The following is a 17548-nucleotide window of genomic DNA, read 5'->3' as shown; positions in this document are numbered from 1 at the left end:
ACCACTTTGACCTCTGCACCTGACCGGCCCTGAGCTGCTGGTGTGGTAACTTTGGGGTTGCCCTGAGCCCCCAATGGTGGGCTACCTTGGACCCAACTTTGAACCCTGTAGGTGGTTTTCTTACCTGCAAAACTAACAAATACTTACCTCCCCCAGAAACTGTTGAAATTTGCACTGTGTTTAGTTTTAAAATAGCTTATTGCCATTTTTGCCAAAACTGTACATGCTATTTTGCTGATTCAAAGTTCCTATGATACCTGAGTGAAGTACCTTTCATTTGAAGTATTGATTGTAAATCGTGAACCTGTGGTTCTTAAAATAAACTAAGAAAATATATTTTTCTATATAAAAACCTATTGGCCTGGAATTGTCTTTGAGTGTGTGTTCCTCATTTATTGCCTGTGTGTGTACAACAAATGCTTAACCTCCTTACCCTCTGATAAGCCTACTGCTCGACCACACTACCACAAAATAGAGCATTAGAATTATCTCTTTTTGCCACTATCTTACCTCTAAAGGGGAATCCTTGGACTCTGTGCACGCTATTTCTTACTTTGAAATAGTACATACAGAGCCAACTTCCTACACCATCTTACTCAGCCTATTTTTTTTATATTATCATTACAATTAGAATGTTGTTTCACTTGTTTTCATGATCACAGCCTAGGCAGTTGCTTGTATTTTTTTCAAGAATCAGTCACACTACTATATTTGAAACTCACAGGTACTTGACAGGGGCTGCTTACATGCTAAACGTAGCATGTAAGCAGCGTCAGGATTGGTCTGAGTGGCTCAGAGTGCAGCTCAGACACAAGCCTGGGGTCTGTGCTGTTTCTCCAGCTTGGCTGTGTATACAGCAGGGTTGGAGAAAGCAAAGTGTGCATGTGTGTTTGGCCAGCCTCAGGCGGCCGGCCCAACCCACGTGCGCACTTAGTGCACTCTCCCTTCCTCCCCCTCCCACCTCCCATTGCCCAGACCCTCCCCTCCCTGTACACTCTGCTGGCTGAGCCAGCAGATGACAAATTTTGATAAATAAAATGATAGCAAGCTTTTGTTTTATTTTTAATCTGCTGGTTCAGCCAGGGTGGTGACGCCCCTCCGCCACTGCGGAGGAGCTTCCCCTGAGTATGACTTGTGGTCTACCATTGTTCACAGAGCATGTTCCATTCAGCCGTGCTAGGGGAGATTATGGCTCGTTGTTACTGTGATTCACAGACCATTCGTTTTTTTTTAATAATCTTTTTCAGACTTCATGTGGTGTGTAGGAAGCTGACCTGGTGTGTGGTGCGTACCTAAGGTACTTATACCTTATACCAGGTCCAGGTATCTCCTCGTAGTGAAGTGTAAGCAGTGTCTAGAAGCCAGGATCTCTAGAGGTAGCTGTGGATGAGCAGCCAAGGCTTATCTAGGAGACATGCAAAGCTCATGCAAAACCACAGTAGTCACACAGCACTTACACACATGAAAGAAAACACTCAGTTGTACAAAAATAAAGGTACTTTATTTTTGGAACACAATACCACAAAGTACTAGAAGGGCAACCCTCCAATAGGAGGTAAGTAATGCACTAATTTTATACCCTAGTAAACATTAATAGGCACAGAAAAGGTTAGAAAACAGTGCAAAAAGCAATAGCGATGCTAGGGGGAGCCCAAACCATATCCTACAAAAATGGAATGCGAACACAGGAACCCTCCACCTAGGTAAGTGCAATGAATAGAGGGGAGCTGGGTGTATTTAGAAAACACCAAAGGTAAGTACCACAATACCCTCAGCAACCAGGAAAGCAGGAGTAAATCACTGGAATTTCCCCAAACCACCCACAAGGACAAAAAGGAAGAAAAGAAGACACCCAGGCAAGTCTGTAAGAAACCAGCGGTGGATTCCTGAAGAAGAAGACATGTGGAGAGAGGGGACCAAGTCCAAAAGTGTCAGTGGAGTCCAGGAGGCGTAGGAGCTATGACCCACCCAGCTGTACTTACAGGAGTTGGTCGACAGTGAGGAATAACAGTTCAGCACTGCAGCTCTGGAGCCAGAGAAGAGTTCCTGATGGATGCAGAAGATGTCCCACGCTGGAGTGAAGATTGCAGATGGGCGTTGGTGCATGAATTCAACCAACAAGCCTTGGCAAAGGCAAATTTGCAGTTAGTGGAAAAGTGGAGCTGCCACGGACCAGCAAGGCCCAGGAGGACTCAACCCAGGAGGGGAAGTAAGAGGGGAACCTTTGCGACACAGAGAGCCCACAGGAGCAAAGGCAGCACCCACAAGAGTCCCACAGGACGGGGACACAGAAGTCGCAGAAGTACCTCATTCAGCACTACAGAAAGAGATCCCAATCCGCAGGAGAACCACGGAGAGGGGTGTACATTGCAGGAAGGAGTGCTGGGGACTGGAGCTACACGTTGCCTGAAGATTCCTTGGAGGAGATGCAAACAAGCCTTGGCAGCTGCAAGAGATGCAGTGCACAGGGTACTGTCCTGCATGGGAATGCAGGGGCTTATCTCCATCAAAGTTGGACAGCTGATAGAGAGGACCAAGATGACTAATCTGGACTACCACCTGTGATCCAGGATCCAAACAGCTCAGGATGAGTGGAGATCCACGCAGCATGTCATCATTGCAGCAGGTGACTGCGGATGCAGGGGATTGACTCCTTCATTCCAAGGGAGATTCCTTTTTTACTTCTAGTTCAGACTGAAGACACACCACCCTCAGTGGATGCACAGCCAGTGGAAATGTTGCAATTGCTGGCAGGAGCCATGGAAACAATGTTGCAGAAGAGTTCTTCTTCTTGGGGGCAAATTGTCGGGTCCTGGAGGTTCCAGTCACAGTTTCGGAGGTCAGAAGTCAAAGTGGAGGTTGCGGAGGAGTCCAGCTGGAATCATGCAAGCCAAATCTGAGGACCCCTTTCCAAGAGAGGGACTCTAAATAGCCCTGAGAGGGGGATTGGTCACCTAGTCAGGTAAGCACCCATCAGGAGGGGGCTCTGACATCACCTGCCTGGCCTGGCAACTCAGATGCTCCCAGAGTTCCCTGCCAATCTTGGAAACAAGATGGCAGAACCCAGGGACCCTCTGGAGGAGCTCTGAGCACCACCCCTGGGATGGTGATGGGCAGGGGAGTGGTCACTCCCCTTTCCATTTTCCAGTTTCATGCAAGAGCAGGGACTGGGGGTCCCTGAACTGGTGTGGGATGGTTTATGCATGGAGGGCACCAAATGTGCCCTTCAAAGCATACCTGTGGCCTATTTCCAAAGGGAGAGGGTGTTACATCCCTCTTGCAAAGGCAATCCTTTGTTCTGTCTTCCTGGGCTTGATCAGATCAAGGAGCAGGAGGGCAGAAACCTGTCTGAGGGGTGGCATCAGCTTGGGCTGCCTGGAAAACCTGTAAGACTGGTGGCAGCAATGCTGGGGGTCCTCTAAGGAGCCCCGAGAGGGCATGGAATCATACTTCCAATACTTGCAACAGTATTGGGGTATGATTCCGACATGATTAATACTAAACATGCCCAGGTTCGGAGTTACCATTATGTAGGTGGACATAGGTAGTGACCTATGTCAAGTGCACATGTAAAATGGCGTCCCTGCACTCACGAAGTCCAGGAAAATGGAACTGGAGTTCATGGGGTCACCTCTGATAGTACAGGGGTGCCCTCACACACTGGTACCTTTACCCGGCCCTCTGGGCTGAGAGGGCCTACCATAGGGGTGACTTACAGTGACCTTGTGCAGGCTTGCAGAACCTTTTGCATGGGCACTCTATGGTTGTCAGAGTAACTGTTGCAGCCCATAGGGGTCCCCTGGCCTCCCCAAGCCCTGAGTACCTAGGTACCATGTACTAGGGACTTACATGGGGGTACCAGTATGCCAATTGTGGGAGGAAAAAGGTACAGTTACCACAATTTCCAGGAGAGAGCATGACCACTCGTGTCCTGGTTAGCAGGATCCCAGTGGACACAGTCAAGCACACTGACAACAGGCAGAAAATGGGGGTAATCATTCCAAGAAAGTGGGCACTTTCCTACATGGTGTGTGTGGATATTTTCACAAACTTGAACTCAAGTGGAATGCTATTCTATTTGTGGTTTGAGATTTGGAAAATCAACACTTAAACTACACAAACCTTTCTCCCCTGATGTGAGATTTGGTTGCGGTTGGTCACGGCCTTATTGAAAAGTCTCTGATGGCTTTACTTTCTCTCATTTATTTTCACTTACCTGCCCATACTTTTGGCTGTGCTGTATATATCTTTATTTCCATGTAACTTTACATTTTCTTTCAAGGTGTTTCACTCATATTTTCCAACTGGGCTTTCAGACAGAGTGCAAACATTTTAATTAATTCAAAATACCAAGCTTATATCTTAATTTCTCACATTCTTTTTTTCCAGGGTGTATGTGCATTTCTATATTATTTACTAATTTGTTACGGGTTTGGCTCACAGTTCTTCTTTTGCTTTTGTAGTTCTTTGTTAAATGAGTTTGCTGTAGCATGATGACTTTTTCCCATAATTGCTTTACTCCTTGGAGTCAATTTTTTCTTCCCATTTTATTCCATTTCCATTTCCATTTCTCATTTTTTGTTTTTCTAGCTCTTTTCCTTGTTCACATGTTGCCTATTTCTGGCCTTCCTTCTTTTTTTACTACTAGATTGTCCTTTTCCATCCCTCCACCTCTGCTGACCAAACCACAAAACACTTTATTGGCTGCATTTCTATTTAACTGTATCTTTATTTTTAAGTTTCTGTTACCTTTGTTTGCAACTCCTTCCTGTTCTAGCAATTTAAAATTCTTAATTTTCTACTGTATTTCCTCCTATGTGCTCCTTCTCCTTTTTAGTTTCTTTTGTAGTCTTCATTTATGTTTTGTTTTCCTTTTCTTCCTTTTTGTCTCTTTTCTATATCTTGTTTACTCTTTATGTTTTTCCTCTCTTCTTTTCCTTTAGTTTTCATTCACTCATTTGCTTCTCCTTTCTCTCTTACTGAATATTTTTCCCTTAAGTTATATCTTTCTTTTCATTCATTCATCTTTTCCTCTGAGTTCCATTTACAGTAAATTTATTTTCCATGCATTTATTTTCCTTGACTTTTCTGTCCTTATTCCATCTTCTATTTCTTGTTTTGACATTTAGGGCCTGATTTAGAACTCAATGGAGGGGTTACTCCATCACAACAGTAATGGATATCCTATCTGCTGAAATCTAAATTTGTTTGAAGACAATGGGATTTAGATTTCAGTGAACAGAATATCCATCACCGATTTGACGGAGCAACCCGTCCACCGAGACCTAAATCAGGCCCTTATGCTTTTCTTTCATCTCTTCCTACCACAACTTACTTTTTCTTCAAATGCTTTGCCTTCATTTGTCCATTCTCATTTATTTGATCTCTCTAGCCCTTGCATGGACTGCATCACTAGGAGATGAACATGTTCAGGTGACATGGAGAACAGGTCTCATGTTGGACACACATTGTAAGAGCACGGGTACATAGAAAGATTACAATGAGGTGATGATACGTGTTGGAAATGGCCCTTTTTTGCAGAGTTATCCCCAAACCTTTTGCCTTCTTCCTCCTATTTTTTCAGGTCTGTTTTTACTGGTTTGTTGTCTCTGAGCACTTTACCACTGATAATCAGTGTTAAAGTGCAAGTGCTCCCTAGGTAAATTGTACTGTTGATTGGTTTATCCATGTTTGGCATATTTGATTTACTGGTAAGTCCCTAGTAAAGTGCACCAGAAGTGCCCAGGGCCTGTAAATCGAATGCTGCTAGTGGGCCTGCAGCACTGATTGTGCTAAACATGGCTCAGACCTGCCACTGCTGCGTTTGAGTGTGCAGTTTTAAACTGCAAATTCGACCTGGCAAGTGTACACACTTGCCAGGCCCAAACCTTCCCTTTTGGTACATGCAAGGCACCCCTAAGATATGCCCTAAGTAGCCCAATGGGCAGGTTGCAGTGTATTTAAAAGGTAGGACATGTACTGTTGTGTTTTACATGTCCTAACAGTGAAATACTGCCAAGATCGTGTTTCACTGTTGCAAGGCCTATCTCCCTCATAGGATAACATGGGAGCTGCCTTTAAATAACTTCAAAGCGCAGATTCCCTTGGAGGGAAGATAGAAATATGGAGTTTGGGGTCTCTGAACTGAATTTAAAAATACATCTTTTAGTGAAGTTTGTTTTTTAGATTGTGAGTTTGAAACTGCCACTTTTAGAAGGTAGGCATTTTCTTGCTTAAACAATTTTGTGACTCTGCCTGTTTGAGGATTCCCAGTCTGGGTCAGTTTGACAGTTGGGCTCTTCACACCTCTCCTCTAGACAGTGACACAAAAGGAGCTGGGGTGTAGCCTGCATATCTTGATGAACCATCTGAGCTAGGGTGGAGGGAGGAGTGGTCGCTTGCATCTGAAAGGACTGTGCCTGCCCTCACACAATACTGTCTCCAACCCCCTGGTGTGTGTCTGGGGCCTGGCCTGGAAAGGAAGGATCTTGCAAACTCTTGAGACTTTGCTTTGAAGTTTGCAAACTTCAAAGGCAGAACGGGGTATAAGAAGAAGACCCAAAACCCCAGACTTTTAGAATCTTTCTGGAATCAAGAGGAACCTCTGCCCAGGAGAAGAGCTGAAGGAGGAGTACTGTCCCTCTGCAGTGTTACCTTGGTGGACTGGCCTGAAGTTGCTGCTTCTGCCTGAAAAGAGTGCAAAGGGTGACCTTTGCTGTGTGTCCTTCTTGAGAGAGTTCTCCAAGGGCTTGGAGTAGAGCTTGTCTCCTGTTGGAAGTCTCAGGGACACCAAAGAGTTCAGTTTCCTCGACCGCCAGCACTGGGAACTGTGTGTTTTGTGCTGTTCAAGAGGAAAAACCACTGCACCACCGCCAACAATGCTGCTGGCCTGCACCATGACCTGCAGACGCCGCACGGAGTTGCATTGCCCAGCTGCGCACAGCGACCCTCATCTCACCGACTCCGTAATTGGACGACTTCACCGAACCGCTCGCACCACGCCCTGTGGGCCCCGCACTCTGGCATCGCCTGCTCACACCGCAGCCTGGGCACCACAGACAATGCTGCTCCTGCTGACCCTGGTGTCGCTGCCTGCACCTTGGCCTGTGGACACTGCTTGTGAGAAGCAAGAAGCACCATCCCGCACTGCAGCCCCAGTCCACCTACACCAGCACCGTTGACTCCAGTGTCGTCACCAGGCATCCCTGCCTGCACCGTGGCCTGTGGACACTGCTCGTGAGGGTCACGAAGCACTGTCCTGTCCCGCACCGCTGGCTTGGGCCTACCGATGACAGCGCTTCAGCAATGACTCTGCCGCTGCCTGCACCGTGACCTGTGGACACCGCACGTCGCACCGCCCCACTTCACACCGCAGCCCTGGTGTCACTGACGCCGCTGGATGGCCGTCATCGAGCTGCTGCCTGCACCCTGACCTGTGGGCACGGCATGTCGCACCGTCCCGCTTTGCACCGCAGCCCCAGTGCCATCCACGCCAGTGCTCCTGACTTCATCAACCCGGAGTTGGATCTGCAACGCGTGTGACTTCAAGGGCCCGACGGCTCCCGCGCCGACTCCGGAACCGACGCCGCTCTCCGGAGCTCCCCGCGAGGATCACGACACCCTGCAAATCCAAGGTACTGTTTGCCGGTCTTCCCGACACCGTAGCTGGCCCGCGAACCCGTGGCTGGCCTGAACTGTTGGTTTTGTTGCTCACTACGCCATGATAGCCCCAGGTGGAGCTATTGACTTCAAGTAACCGTATTTTTAAGATAAATCTTATAAAATTCATAACTTTAGCACTGTATGTTGGATTTTTATCGTTTTGGTCTTGTTTTATACAGATAAATAATGGCCATTTTTCTAAAACAGGCGTGGTGTCCTTTTGTAGTGTTTCACTGTATTACTGTGTGTCATGTCCAAATGCTTTACACATTGCTTCAGAGATAAGCCTGAATGCTTGTGCCAAGCTACCAAGGGGTTGAGCAGTGGTTATCTGAGCGGGTATCTCCCTTATACTGACTAGAGTGAGGGTCCATATTTGGACAGGTTTCAAACAGACTGCCAACTAGAAACCCAATTTCTAACAATACATATAGTGTGTCTGCAATTAGTCTATGAGTAACAGACTGTGTGGTCTACTGACCGAGCACTTACGTGAGTTTGTACATACCTTAGACAAGAATGTCCTGAGGAGATCAGTCTGTTGAAGTTGGATATAGGTGTTTGAGGTAAGTGTTCAAAAGACCGTATGCTAAGTGGGGTGGTGCGGTGTTGAGAAGTCCTTTTAGAACCTCCACACCTGGCCTGGCCCTCAACTAATGAATGGGATAAAATTCTTGGGTATTAAATGGCTTGGAAAGTCAGCACTAAGTTGTCCTGAGCTACTAGTAGGCAGCTTTTATATGATAACCAAACAACCAACCTGTCCATGCAGTTGGAGCTAGCGTTGGAGGCAGGTGAGATGGTAAATTGTATTTTGGAGCTGATCTACACTCTAGACACATTTCATCGCATAAAAGTAAATCCACAAGCAATACATACTGTTATAAGCTTTAATTACTTAATGGTGCACAATGTATCGGTTGGTCCGGATAGTATCTAGGAGGCATTCAACTTACTTCAACAAAGTACTAGTCCGTTTTTGTCGCTCAGGCCTCTCAAGGATTTCAACATGCAATATTGTCCTAAGCTCATGTATTTACTATGAAATTGGGTTTTCCAAGAGCGCCAAGTTCATTGAAAGGAGTTACATTGACCTATTGGTACCCTTTGACTCCTAGCTTATTGCATGTCCATCATGGTTGGTGAACAGAACTGGAGTCATGGGTGAGGAGGCTAGAATGTGACTTTTGATCCTTATCTGGTGGAAGGGTCTCAACCACATCTAGCATAAATATAGGTTCAGAAGCATAGCCTTTCCTTCAGAAAGTCAGAACCTGTGCACCCAAATGACTTACCATCTCAAGAGACAAACGGACTAGTAGCTCACACAGTCTGTCATTTCAGATTTTATCTCGCTGCTGGCTGTGTTTGCATTCTTAGAAAGAGGTGAAAGGAGGTGTTAACGCTGATTTTTTACTAATAAACATTCATGTATTCTGAATGTTGAATGTGCATAGAAAATGAATTAATATAGAAAATGATACACAACTTTGGAAATGTGCCTACTTGGGTGGCCGTCAGTTATCACAAAGTGTCCTTATTAATTACTTATTAATGTGAAAAGATGTACCCATGTTTAGATTAATGTAGTAGCATGTTATATTAATGTAATGATCATGTAGTATGTATTTGCTCTATTAATTGTAGGTCTTAAGTTAGCGAAGTCTTGGGCCTAGTTGCACAGCCTCATGTTAAGTTGCACTGTTTAGATAATTCACATAAAATGGCTGTTTAGAGAAATGAATACCTGTATTATTCCACTGGGTTGACGAAACACTACCTAGAATATGCTGTATTAGCTATCAATACATTGTAGAGTTTAGTGTGTGTGAAAGCGATGTTCCCAGGAACTAACAATGGATGCACTGATTGGAGGAAAGAGCGATACAAAAATGTCACCTGACGAGTCTGTCGATGGGAACAGGAGAAGAGGAGCCAATCATCGACATGTGAGAGACAGTTTAGTTATATCTTAGATTTGAAGTTCTACTTTCATTGGACTAAATTCAAACATACGATTCTTTGACCAATAGCAATGTGAAAAGTGTTCTGGATGATTTTAACTTAGTCCGACTGCACTGAGAAGAAAGAGGCTTTCTCCCACTTTGATATCCTCCTGAGAAAAGCATGTTTATTCTGTCTGAGCAGCTGAACAGTTCCTGAGGACTTTAATTATTTCTTTAACTTTGTTGTTTAGACCTTTTGATGCTGAATGCTTCTTAGAAAGAGGTGAAAGGAGGTGTTAACGCTGATTTTTTACTAATAAACATTCATGTATTCTGAATGTTGAATGTGCATAGAAAATGAATTAATATAGAAAATGATACACAACTTTGGAAATGTGCCTACTTGGGTGGCCGTCAGTTATCACAAAGTGTCCTTATTAATTACTTATTAATGTGAAAAGATGTACCCATGTTTAGATTAATGTAGTAGCATGTTATATTAATGTAATGATCATGTAGTATGTATTTGCTCTATTAATTGTAGGTCTTAAGTTAGCGAAGTCTTGGGCCTAGTTGCACAGCCTCATGTTAAGTTGCACTGTTTAGATAATTCACATAAAATGGCTGTTTAGAGAAATGAATACCTGTATTATTCCACTGGGTTGACGAAACACTACCTAGAATATGCTGTATTAGCTATCAATACATTGTAGAGTTTAGTGTGTGTGAAAGCGATGTTCCCAGGAACTAACAATGGATGCACTGATTGGAGGAAAGAGCGATACAAAAATGTCACCTGACGAGTCTGTCGATGGGAACAGGAGAAGAGGAGCCAATCATCGACATGTGAGAGACAGTTTAGTTATATCTTAGATTTGAAGTTCTACTTTCATTGGACTAAATTCAAACATACGATTCTTTGACCAATAGCAATGTGAAAAGTGTTCTGGATGATTTTAACTTAGTCCGACTGCACTGAGAAGAAAGAGGCTTTCTCCCACTTTGATATCCTCCTGAGAAAAGCATGTTTATTCTGTCTGAGCAGCTGAACAGTTCCTGAGGACTTTAATTATTTCTTTAACTTTGTTGTTTAGACCTTTTGATGCTGAATGCTGATCCTTAGACTATGCCTTACAAATGGTTCAGATAGCTTAGAGTCCCCTGATCTGAACCATTTCCTTTCATGGTCTGACACTGATGCTGAACCAATGTCCAATTGATGAAGAAAGTCGCACCTTGCTGATCCATACTGAGGCAAGGTATAATGAAATGTTTTTGTTCTTGTTGTAATTTGTCTTTTGTTTCTAGGTACCAACTGATAATTTTGATAGAGCCATAACTAGATGTTTTTCCAAATTTGTGTTGACTAAATTGTTTTGCATGAAGCCCAAACATGCTATTCTAATCCAAAGTTTAGCTAGGAGACTCACAGAAGGTGTTTGCTAATTATTGACAACGGTTGATGTCATTTCTTTGCTGAATCTAAATGTATGCTATTTCTATTGCGCAGTTATTCTTGCTATTGATTTGTACTGTCATTCTAGAGTGCACAACGATACATGCTTTGATTAAAATGAGATTCTTTAGGAGATTTGGTCAACCAGTGTTGTTTCTGTATGTTTATCATTTAATTTTGAGACTAAAGGAGTCATTATGACCCCGGCGGGGAGTGTTAATGTGGCGGTAGTACCGCCAACAGGCTGGCGATACATACCGCCACATAATGAAAATGGAGGGTTGGCTGCAGCCAACCCGCCACTTCTCCACATACCGCCATGGTGGTATCAGCCGCCAGGCCGGAGATGTCAATCTCCAACCCGGCGGCTGGCATAGTACCGCCGGCTGTATTTTGAGCCTGCCTACCACCATGGTTTTCATGGTGTTAGCAACGCCACGAAAACCATGGCGGTAGGCCCTACCAGTGACAGGGAATTCCTTCCCTGTCACCGGTAGGCGGCTCCCCCACCCACCTCAACACCCACCTGACACCCCCCATGCCCCCACCATCCAAACTTCCCCCCACCCTCTTTGATCCTCTCACTCCCCACACCCACAGACATGCACCACGCATACATCCAATCTCACACATTCATACACGCATACTTCCAGAGATGCTTGCACACATTCTTACACGCACTCACACTGACATACAGACATGCACTCACTTCACCATTCTTACATGCAGTTATTCACATGCATACACCCACGCAAACAACACTACACACACAGATGCATTCACGCACACACTCACACATTCATGCACACAACCAGACACACACACACACAACACCCCCCCCCTGTCGGAACCCCGACTTACCTTGTTCTACGAGGTCTTTCGGCAGGGAACGGGAAGGGGCGTTGCTACCGCCAGCAGCACCCACTAGCAGAACACCGCCAGGCCGTATCACAAGTCATGATTTGGCTGGCGGCGTTCAACTGGAGTGGCGGTGCTGGTGGTAGCAGCGCCAGCTTACCACCGTCCGCCAGTATGATCACTGACGGATTTCCGCCCTTCTTGTGGCGGAAGTCCGGCAGTGATCATAATATGGCGGATGGGTGTTAGCCGCAGTGACGGTATATTTGCGGCTGTAACTGCGGTGGTAGGCGGTTTTTACCGCCAATGACATAATGAGGGCCTGAGTTACATAATATTAGCATTGTTAATATAGGGAAATAAACATTTTAACTTTTACATAAAGGTGTAGTTATTCATGGCCAAGGGGTTCATGGTTTGTGGAATTACTGATTCCAATCATTATTGATTCTATTGATTAATATTTTTATTGATTGGATTTGAATTTGAGTCTTATGGTGGGATTTTCTCTAAGCGCTGTCAAAAGGTCCTTCGAACCTCTAAGGCATTCCCTTATAAATTTAAAATAAAAACCCAAATAAGGTCAGACGCGCTAACAGAGGCCCCTACAATTAAATTTGTGAGGGCTGAGATGTTCTTGCACGTGTGGGTTGTTTTCATCTTGGTGAAGCAGTACCTTTATAAAGAATATCTGGATGCCAGTAAACCCATGTGACCACATGAGGCAAGTAATAAAATCCCTTAGAGTCGATGTAGATGTTGCTCAGCAGTTTTATGGTCATGATGTGGTTTTTCCAGGGCAACTAGAATTATGCGGCAGAAGAGGAGTAAATTATGCAGCAGTAATGACAAGTTTATAGAGCAAGAAAATTCAAATAATGTTGTATAATAAAGCACATGTTGTGATAGTATTACCTCCTTATGTTTATACTTTTACACTACCTGGGGAAAGGTCTCACTTCATTAGAACCGGTATGACACCCAAATACAGGAATAAGCAACAGAAATGTGACTTGCCAAACTTTGGAAAGAGGCTTCCATTGCATGAGAACACGTGTTGCAAAAACGGGATACATTTTTAGGGTTGAGCCTGCGTCGCATGCGCTCACGCATGTGTATCGCAGCAAGACGCTTTAGGTATTAGAAAAGGGCTCGGGCCCTGTTGACGTCACGTCAGTGTTTTCAATTGTTTCGTGGGCTTGCCTATTAAAATCTGCTTGCTTTCATTAGTCGAAGGCATGCATAAGTCATGCCTTTTCCGGTGGCTAGCCCTCCTCGAGCGCATCGACCAAGTATGGAAAACATGCGAGGCTCGCTGTTTTCTGTCCGGCTCGTGGACTACTTTTTCTCTATTTTCCTAGCGCGATTTCGCTTGGCAGAAGTCGAGCGCTTTACACAGTTAATTGCACTTTTTCGGGTTACGTAAATAAATGCACTTTTGCAGATAGGTGAAAAGTCGGGTTAGGAGTTTACAACGCTATCAGCTCTAACATGAGCAAACGCGAGACCCGTTGCATTGCAAATGCTTGTTTCCCTTGTTCTTACGTATCCCTTTCCTCTTATTTCCTTTTGGTCCTCGTTTCTATCTCTTTTTATACTTTGTCTCTTGATTGATATGATAAACTTCATTTTGAAATTACTGCATCTTTATTTTTTCTTTGCACTTGTTTCTCCTTTAGAATATGCATTTCTCCCCAATCTCTCTACTTTTCAGCTTGTTCTCCTGTCTGTCATTGTCACCTCTTCTACATGACCACTGTCTTTTCGTCTCTTGTTCCTGGTTTCTCATTTTTTTAATGTCACATATTTCCCATGTTCTTACATTTTAGGTTAATTATAATTGTTTATTATTTGAAAAACTCGTGCGCCCCCCTGTTGGTGACGAGTAAACGTAATCTTTAGCTCGCACTGACGGGACTATGAGTGTGCGCAGGCGCTGTGCAGCTATATTTGACAGCGAAATAGCCCAATACAACGCTCCGGTATTGCGCATGCGCACTACGGTCAAGCGGAACTATAATGTAATGGGAACTGAATGCGCACGTCACTTGTGCCTGGGCGGCGCATTGCAAGTGTTACTCCCTTTCCTGTCGGCACTGAGCAGGGAGCCGGTGTGTGGTTCCTGTGTGTACAGCCATGCCGACTGTCAGCGTGAAGCGGGACTTGCTGTTTGAGACGCTCGGCAGGACTTACAGTGAGTGGGAGAGGGGTTACCTTTCGTGGCATGGTGTGGGTGGCAGCGAGACAGGGCTTCTGGCAGAACTGGAGCGCATGTGAGTTATACGAGGGATCCTCCATCCTTGCTCGCTCTGAGACATGAAGCCTCTCCTTCCCACCAGTGTTTTGGGGTGTGGTAAAGCGAGAGTGATCCTACCAGCAGTACATTATTAAGGGTTTCCTTTTATGTTGTGACGCTGGTCTTGTTTCGCTGAAGGGTTTTAGGAGCAGGACCAAGATATAAACAACGGTGTCTGGGTTAGCTGGTTAGAGACACAAGCACCGATTATAATGAGATTGCATCATTCGTAGCGCTGCGACTACTGCCAATGCGTTTCCAAGCATAGATGTTTTGCTATCTCCTTTACTCGAATATTTTCCAGATCAGCATCCTCGATTAGACCTAGTGCATACATTGGTGTGTATTTGTGGTGTGTCTATAGTGCTCAAACCCAAAAAATAATCCAAGCATGTGCGATTAGTAGTCACACCTGCTAGGCAGTTCTGTGCTTGCAGTTTGCCGACGTAAGGCGTATCTTGCCTTGTGTCGTAAAATACTTCGGCTCAGATGTATTTTATTTTTCTGATGTGTAAAACGCTCGATACAGTATACACCTCTCACAAGGGCGCTGGAAGCAGTCTGTCGGAGGAGGAAAAAAGCTATAGCTTAAACTGTAACAGTCATGTTTTTAGATTTTCTTTTTTCTTGACTACCATCTCTCGTTGAGAGACGGTGCGTTTCACCATTTAGGGATGAGGCAAGTTATAATGTTTATCCCAGATCGTATACTGGTTTATTTTCAGAACCTACAGCAGATGTAAGTTAGCAGTGCGAAACTGTCTCCTAAGATAATACGTTGCCTTTTTATTTGCCAGGTATAGTAGTGTGGCTTTTATAAATAGGTTTGTGGGCAATGCAAAGACATTTGAATAGACTTTTTTTGCTTACTGGGAGCCAGTGAAGGGAGTCAAGATGCTCATTGACGTGGGCTGTCCTGGGCAGTTGAAGGATACGTTTGGCTGCTGCGTTCTGTATGGTCTGAAGACTATACTGAATATAGTTGGGAATACTCGTCTATAGTGTATTCCCATGGTCGATCATCGATATGATCACAGTCTGAACTAAAACGTGTCGAGAGGACACTGGGGCGAGGGGAAGAATGATACTGAATGCATTAACAGTTGCGAAGCAGGTGCTCCAACACTCCATCTTCCAATGTGTTTTCATATTCATACAGTTGACATTGAAGGACATTTGTTTCAAGGAACAACTTAACCAGGACTTTTTTTAAATACATAGAAACGGAGATTGTCTTACTCCATTTCATGTTTGAGACAGATCCTCAGTCCTATTTATGCGTCACATACAGAAGCTAGGAGTACTGCTATTCCTGATGTTAAAATGCAAGAATTTGGTTTACAAAATGCAAAGTACAAAGGAACATGCTTTTAAAGAAAACGCAAGTTATCTTTTGGTATTTAAGCCTGTATGTTTGTATACCGTGTACTCTTGGCCGCCCTTTGAACAACACTGCCTTCAGTAAATTGTAATATTTTTGGACTTAAATAAAAAAAAGATAACCCAACCAATTACGTTTTTTCTACTGATGCATTTCAGTTAAATGGTTGGTCTGTTTGAACAAAGCCTTTTTGTTAATTTAAGAGTGATTCTTAATGCTCAGCTTGTTACTTATACCCCAACGCATTTTCATATTTAAGTAGCTAAGAACGCAAGCAATCATACTCAGTTTTTAAAAAAAAATTATTTGCAACCCATGTGAATAGCAGGTGTTGGATTAACACGTATAAGTATCTCGATCTTTGAGGCTCAGCCTTGAAGTATTAGCTTGGCAACTGCAGTACAATAGCATCATTTGCACATAAAAAAACAAGAGAAGAACAAAGTGTTAGAGAGGGCAGTTTGGGAAGCTTTCTGAGCAGTGAAGACATACTTCGGGCTGGCAGAAATATTCCCTTGTGCACATTTTAAAATCCGCATACACCCTACCAAAGCTGAGGATAGAACATGAAAAGTATAAGTAGATAATGTAGATTTACCCCAGCTCTGATGGGCAAAAAATCTGGATGTTATTAAAGACACAGAGGCTAACATTAAAATCTCCTTAATTGCCACTACACACAGCAGCCTCTTTAACCCCTTCGCTGCCAGGTCTTTTTTTGGCTATTTGGAGCAGTTTGAGCTTAGGTGCTCATAACTTTTTGTCCACATTAGCTACCCACACCAAATTTGCGTCCTTTTCTTCCAACATCCTAGGGATTTTAGAGGTACCCAAAGTTTGTGTGTCCCACTGGAGACCAAGAAATTAGCCAAAATACAGCAAACATTTTCGTTTTTTTTCAAACCAATGGGGGAAAAAAGTGGTGCAGAAGAAGGCTTGAGTTTTTTTCCCCTGAAAATGGCATCAACAAAGGGTGTGCTAAAATCACCAGATTCCCAGCTTTCAGGAACAGGCAGGCTTGAATCAGAAAACCCAATTTTTCAACACAAAAAATAACAGCTGAAATAAAAAAATATTGAAATCGAGGTAAAAAAAAACAGCCATTTTTCTCAATGTTTTTATTTGTAACTTTTTCCTGCGATGTCAGATTTTTGAAAGCAATAATCTGTTACGTCTGCTGGACTCTTCTGGTTGTGGGGATATATAGGGTTTGTAGGTTCATCAAGAACCCTAGGTACCCAGAGCCAATAAATGAGCTGCACCTTGCAATGGGTTTTCATTCTATACAGCAATTCATTTGCTGAAATATAAAGAGTGAAAAATAGGTTTCAAGAAAAACTTTGTATTTCCAAAATGGGCACAAGATAAGGTGTTGAGAAGCAGTGGTTATTTTCACATCTCTGAATTCCAGGGTGCCCATACAGCATGTGAATTACAGGGCATTTCTGAAATAGACGTCTTTTTACACACTGTCTTAGATTTGGGAGGAGAAAATGTAGAGAAAAACAAGGGGCAATAACACTTGTTTTGCTATTCTGTGTTCCCCCAAGTCTCCCGATAAAAATGGTATCCCACTTGCGTTGGTAGGCCTAATGCTCGCCACAGGAAATGCAAAATGGACACATCACATTTTTACATTGAAATCTGACGTGTTTTTTGCAAAGTGCCTAGCTGTAGATTTTGGCCTCTAGCTCAGCCAGCCCCTAGGGAAACCTAGCAAACCTGTGCATTTTTGAAAACTAGACTCCTAGGGGAATTCAGGGTGGGGTGCTCACCACGTGCTGTAACCCAGAATCCTTTGCAAACCTCAATTTGGCTAAAAAACACTTTTTCCTCACATTTTGGTGACTAAAAGTTCTGGAATCTAAGAGGAGCCACAAATTTCCTTCCACCCATCATTCCCAAAGTCTCCCGATTAGAAATGATACTTCACTTGTGTGGGTGGCCCA

General features: G+C 44.0%; 1 protein-coding gene across 1 annotated transcript in view; it reads left to right on the top strand.

Moving 5' to 3' along the window:
- Window positions 1-13851: 13851 nt before the first annotated feature.
- The window catches only part of FARSB (phenylalanyl-tRNA synthetase subunit beta), a 326792-nt gene continuing 323095 nt past the window's right edge, over window positions 13852-17548 (top strand). Inside the window, exon 1 of the mRNA XM_069213466.1 lies at window positions 13852-14116. Within this exon, the coding sequence (XP_069069567.1) occupies window positions 14059-14116 (58 nt within the window). The 5' untranslated portion in view covers window positions 13852-14058. The remainder of the gene's footprint in view (window positions 14117-17548) is intronic.

Source organism: Pleurodeles waltl, chromosome 11, assembly GCF_031143425.1.
Source record: "Pleurodeles waltl isolate 20211129_DDA chromosome 11, aPleWal1.hap1.20221129, whole genome shotgun sequence".
In the NCBI taxonomy this organism is placed as follows: Eukaryota; Metazoa; Chordata; class Amphibia; order Caudata; family Salamandridae; genus Pleurodeles; species Pleurodeles waltl.
Note: the sequence above shows the minus strand (reverse complement) of the source record. Positions and strands in the feature narration are given on the sequence as shown.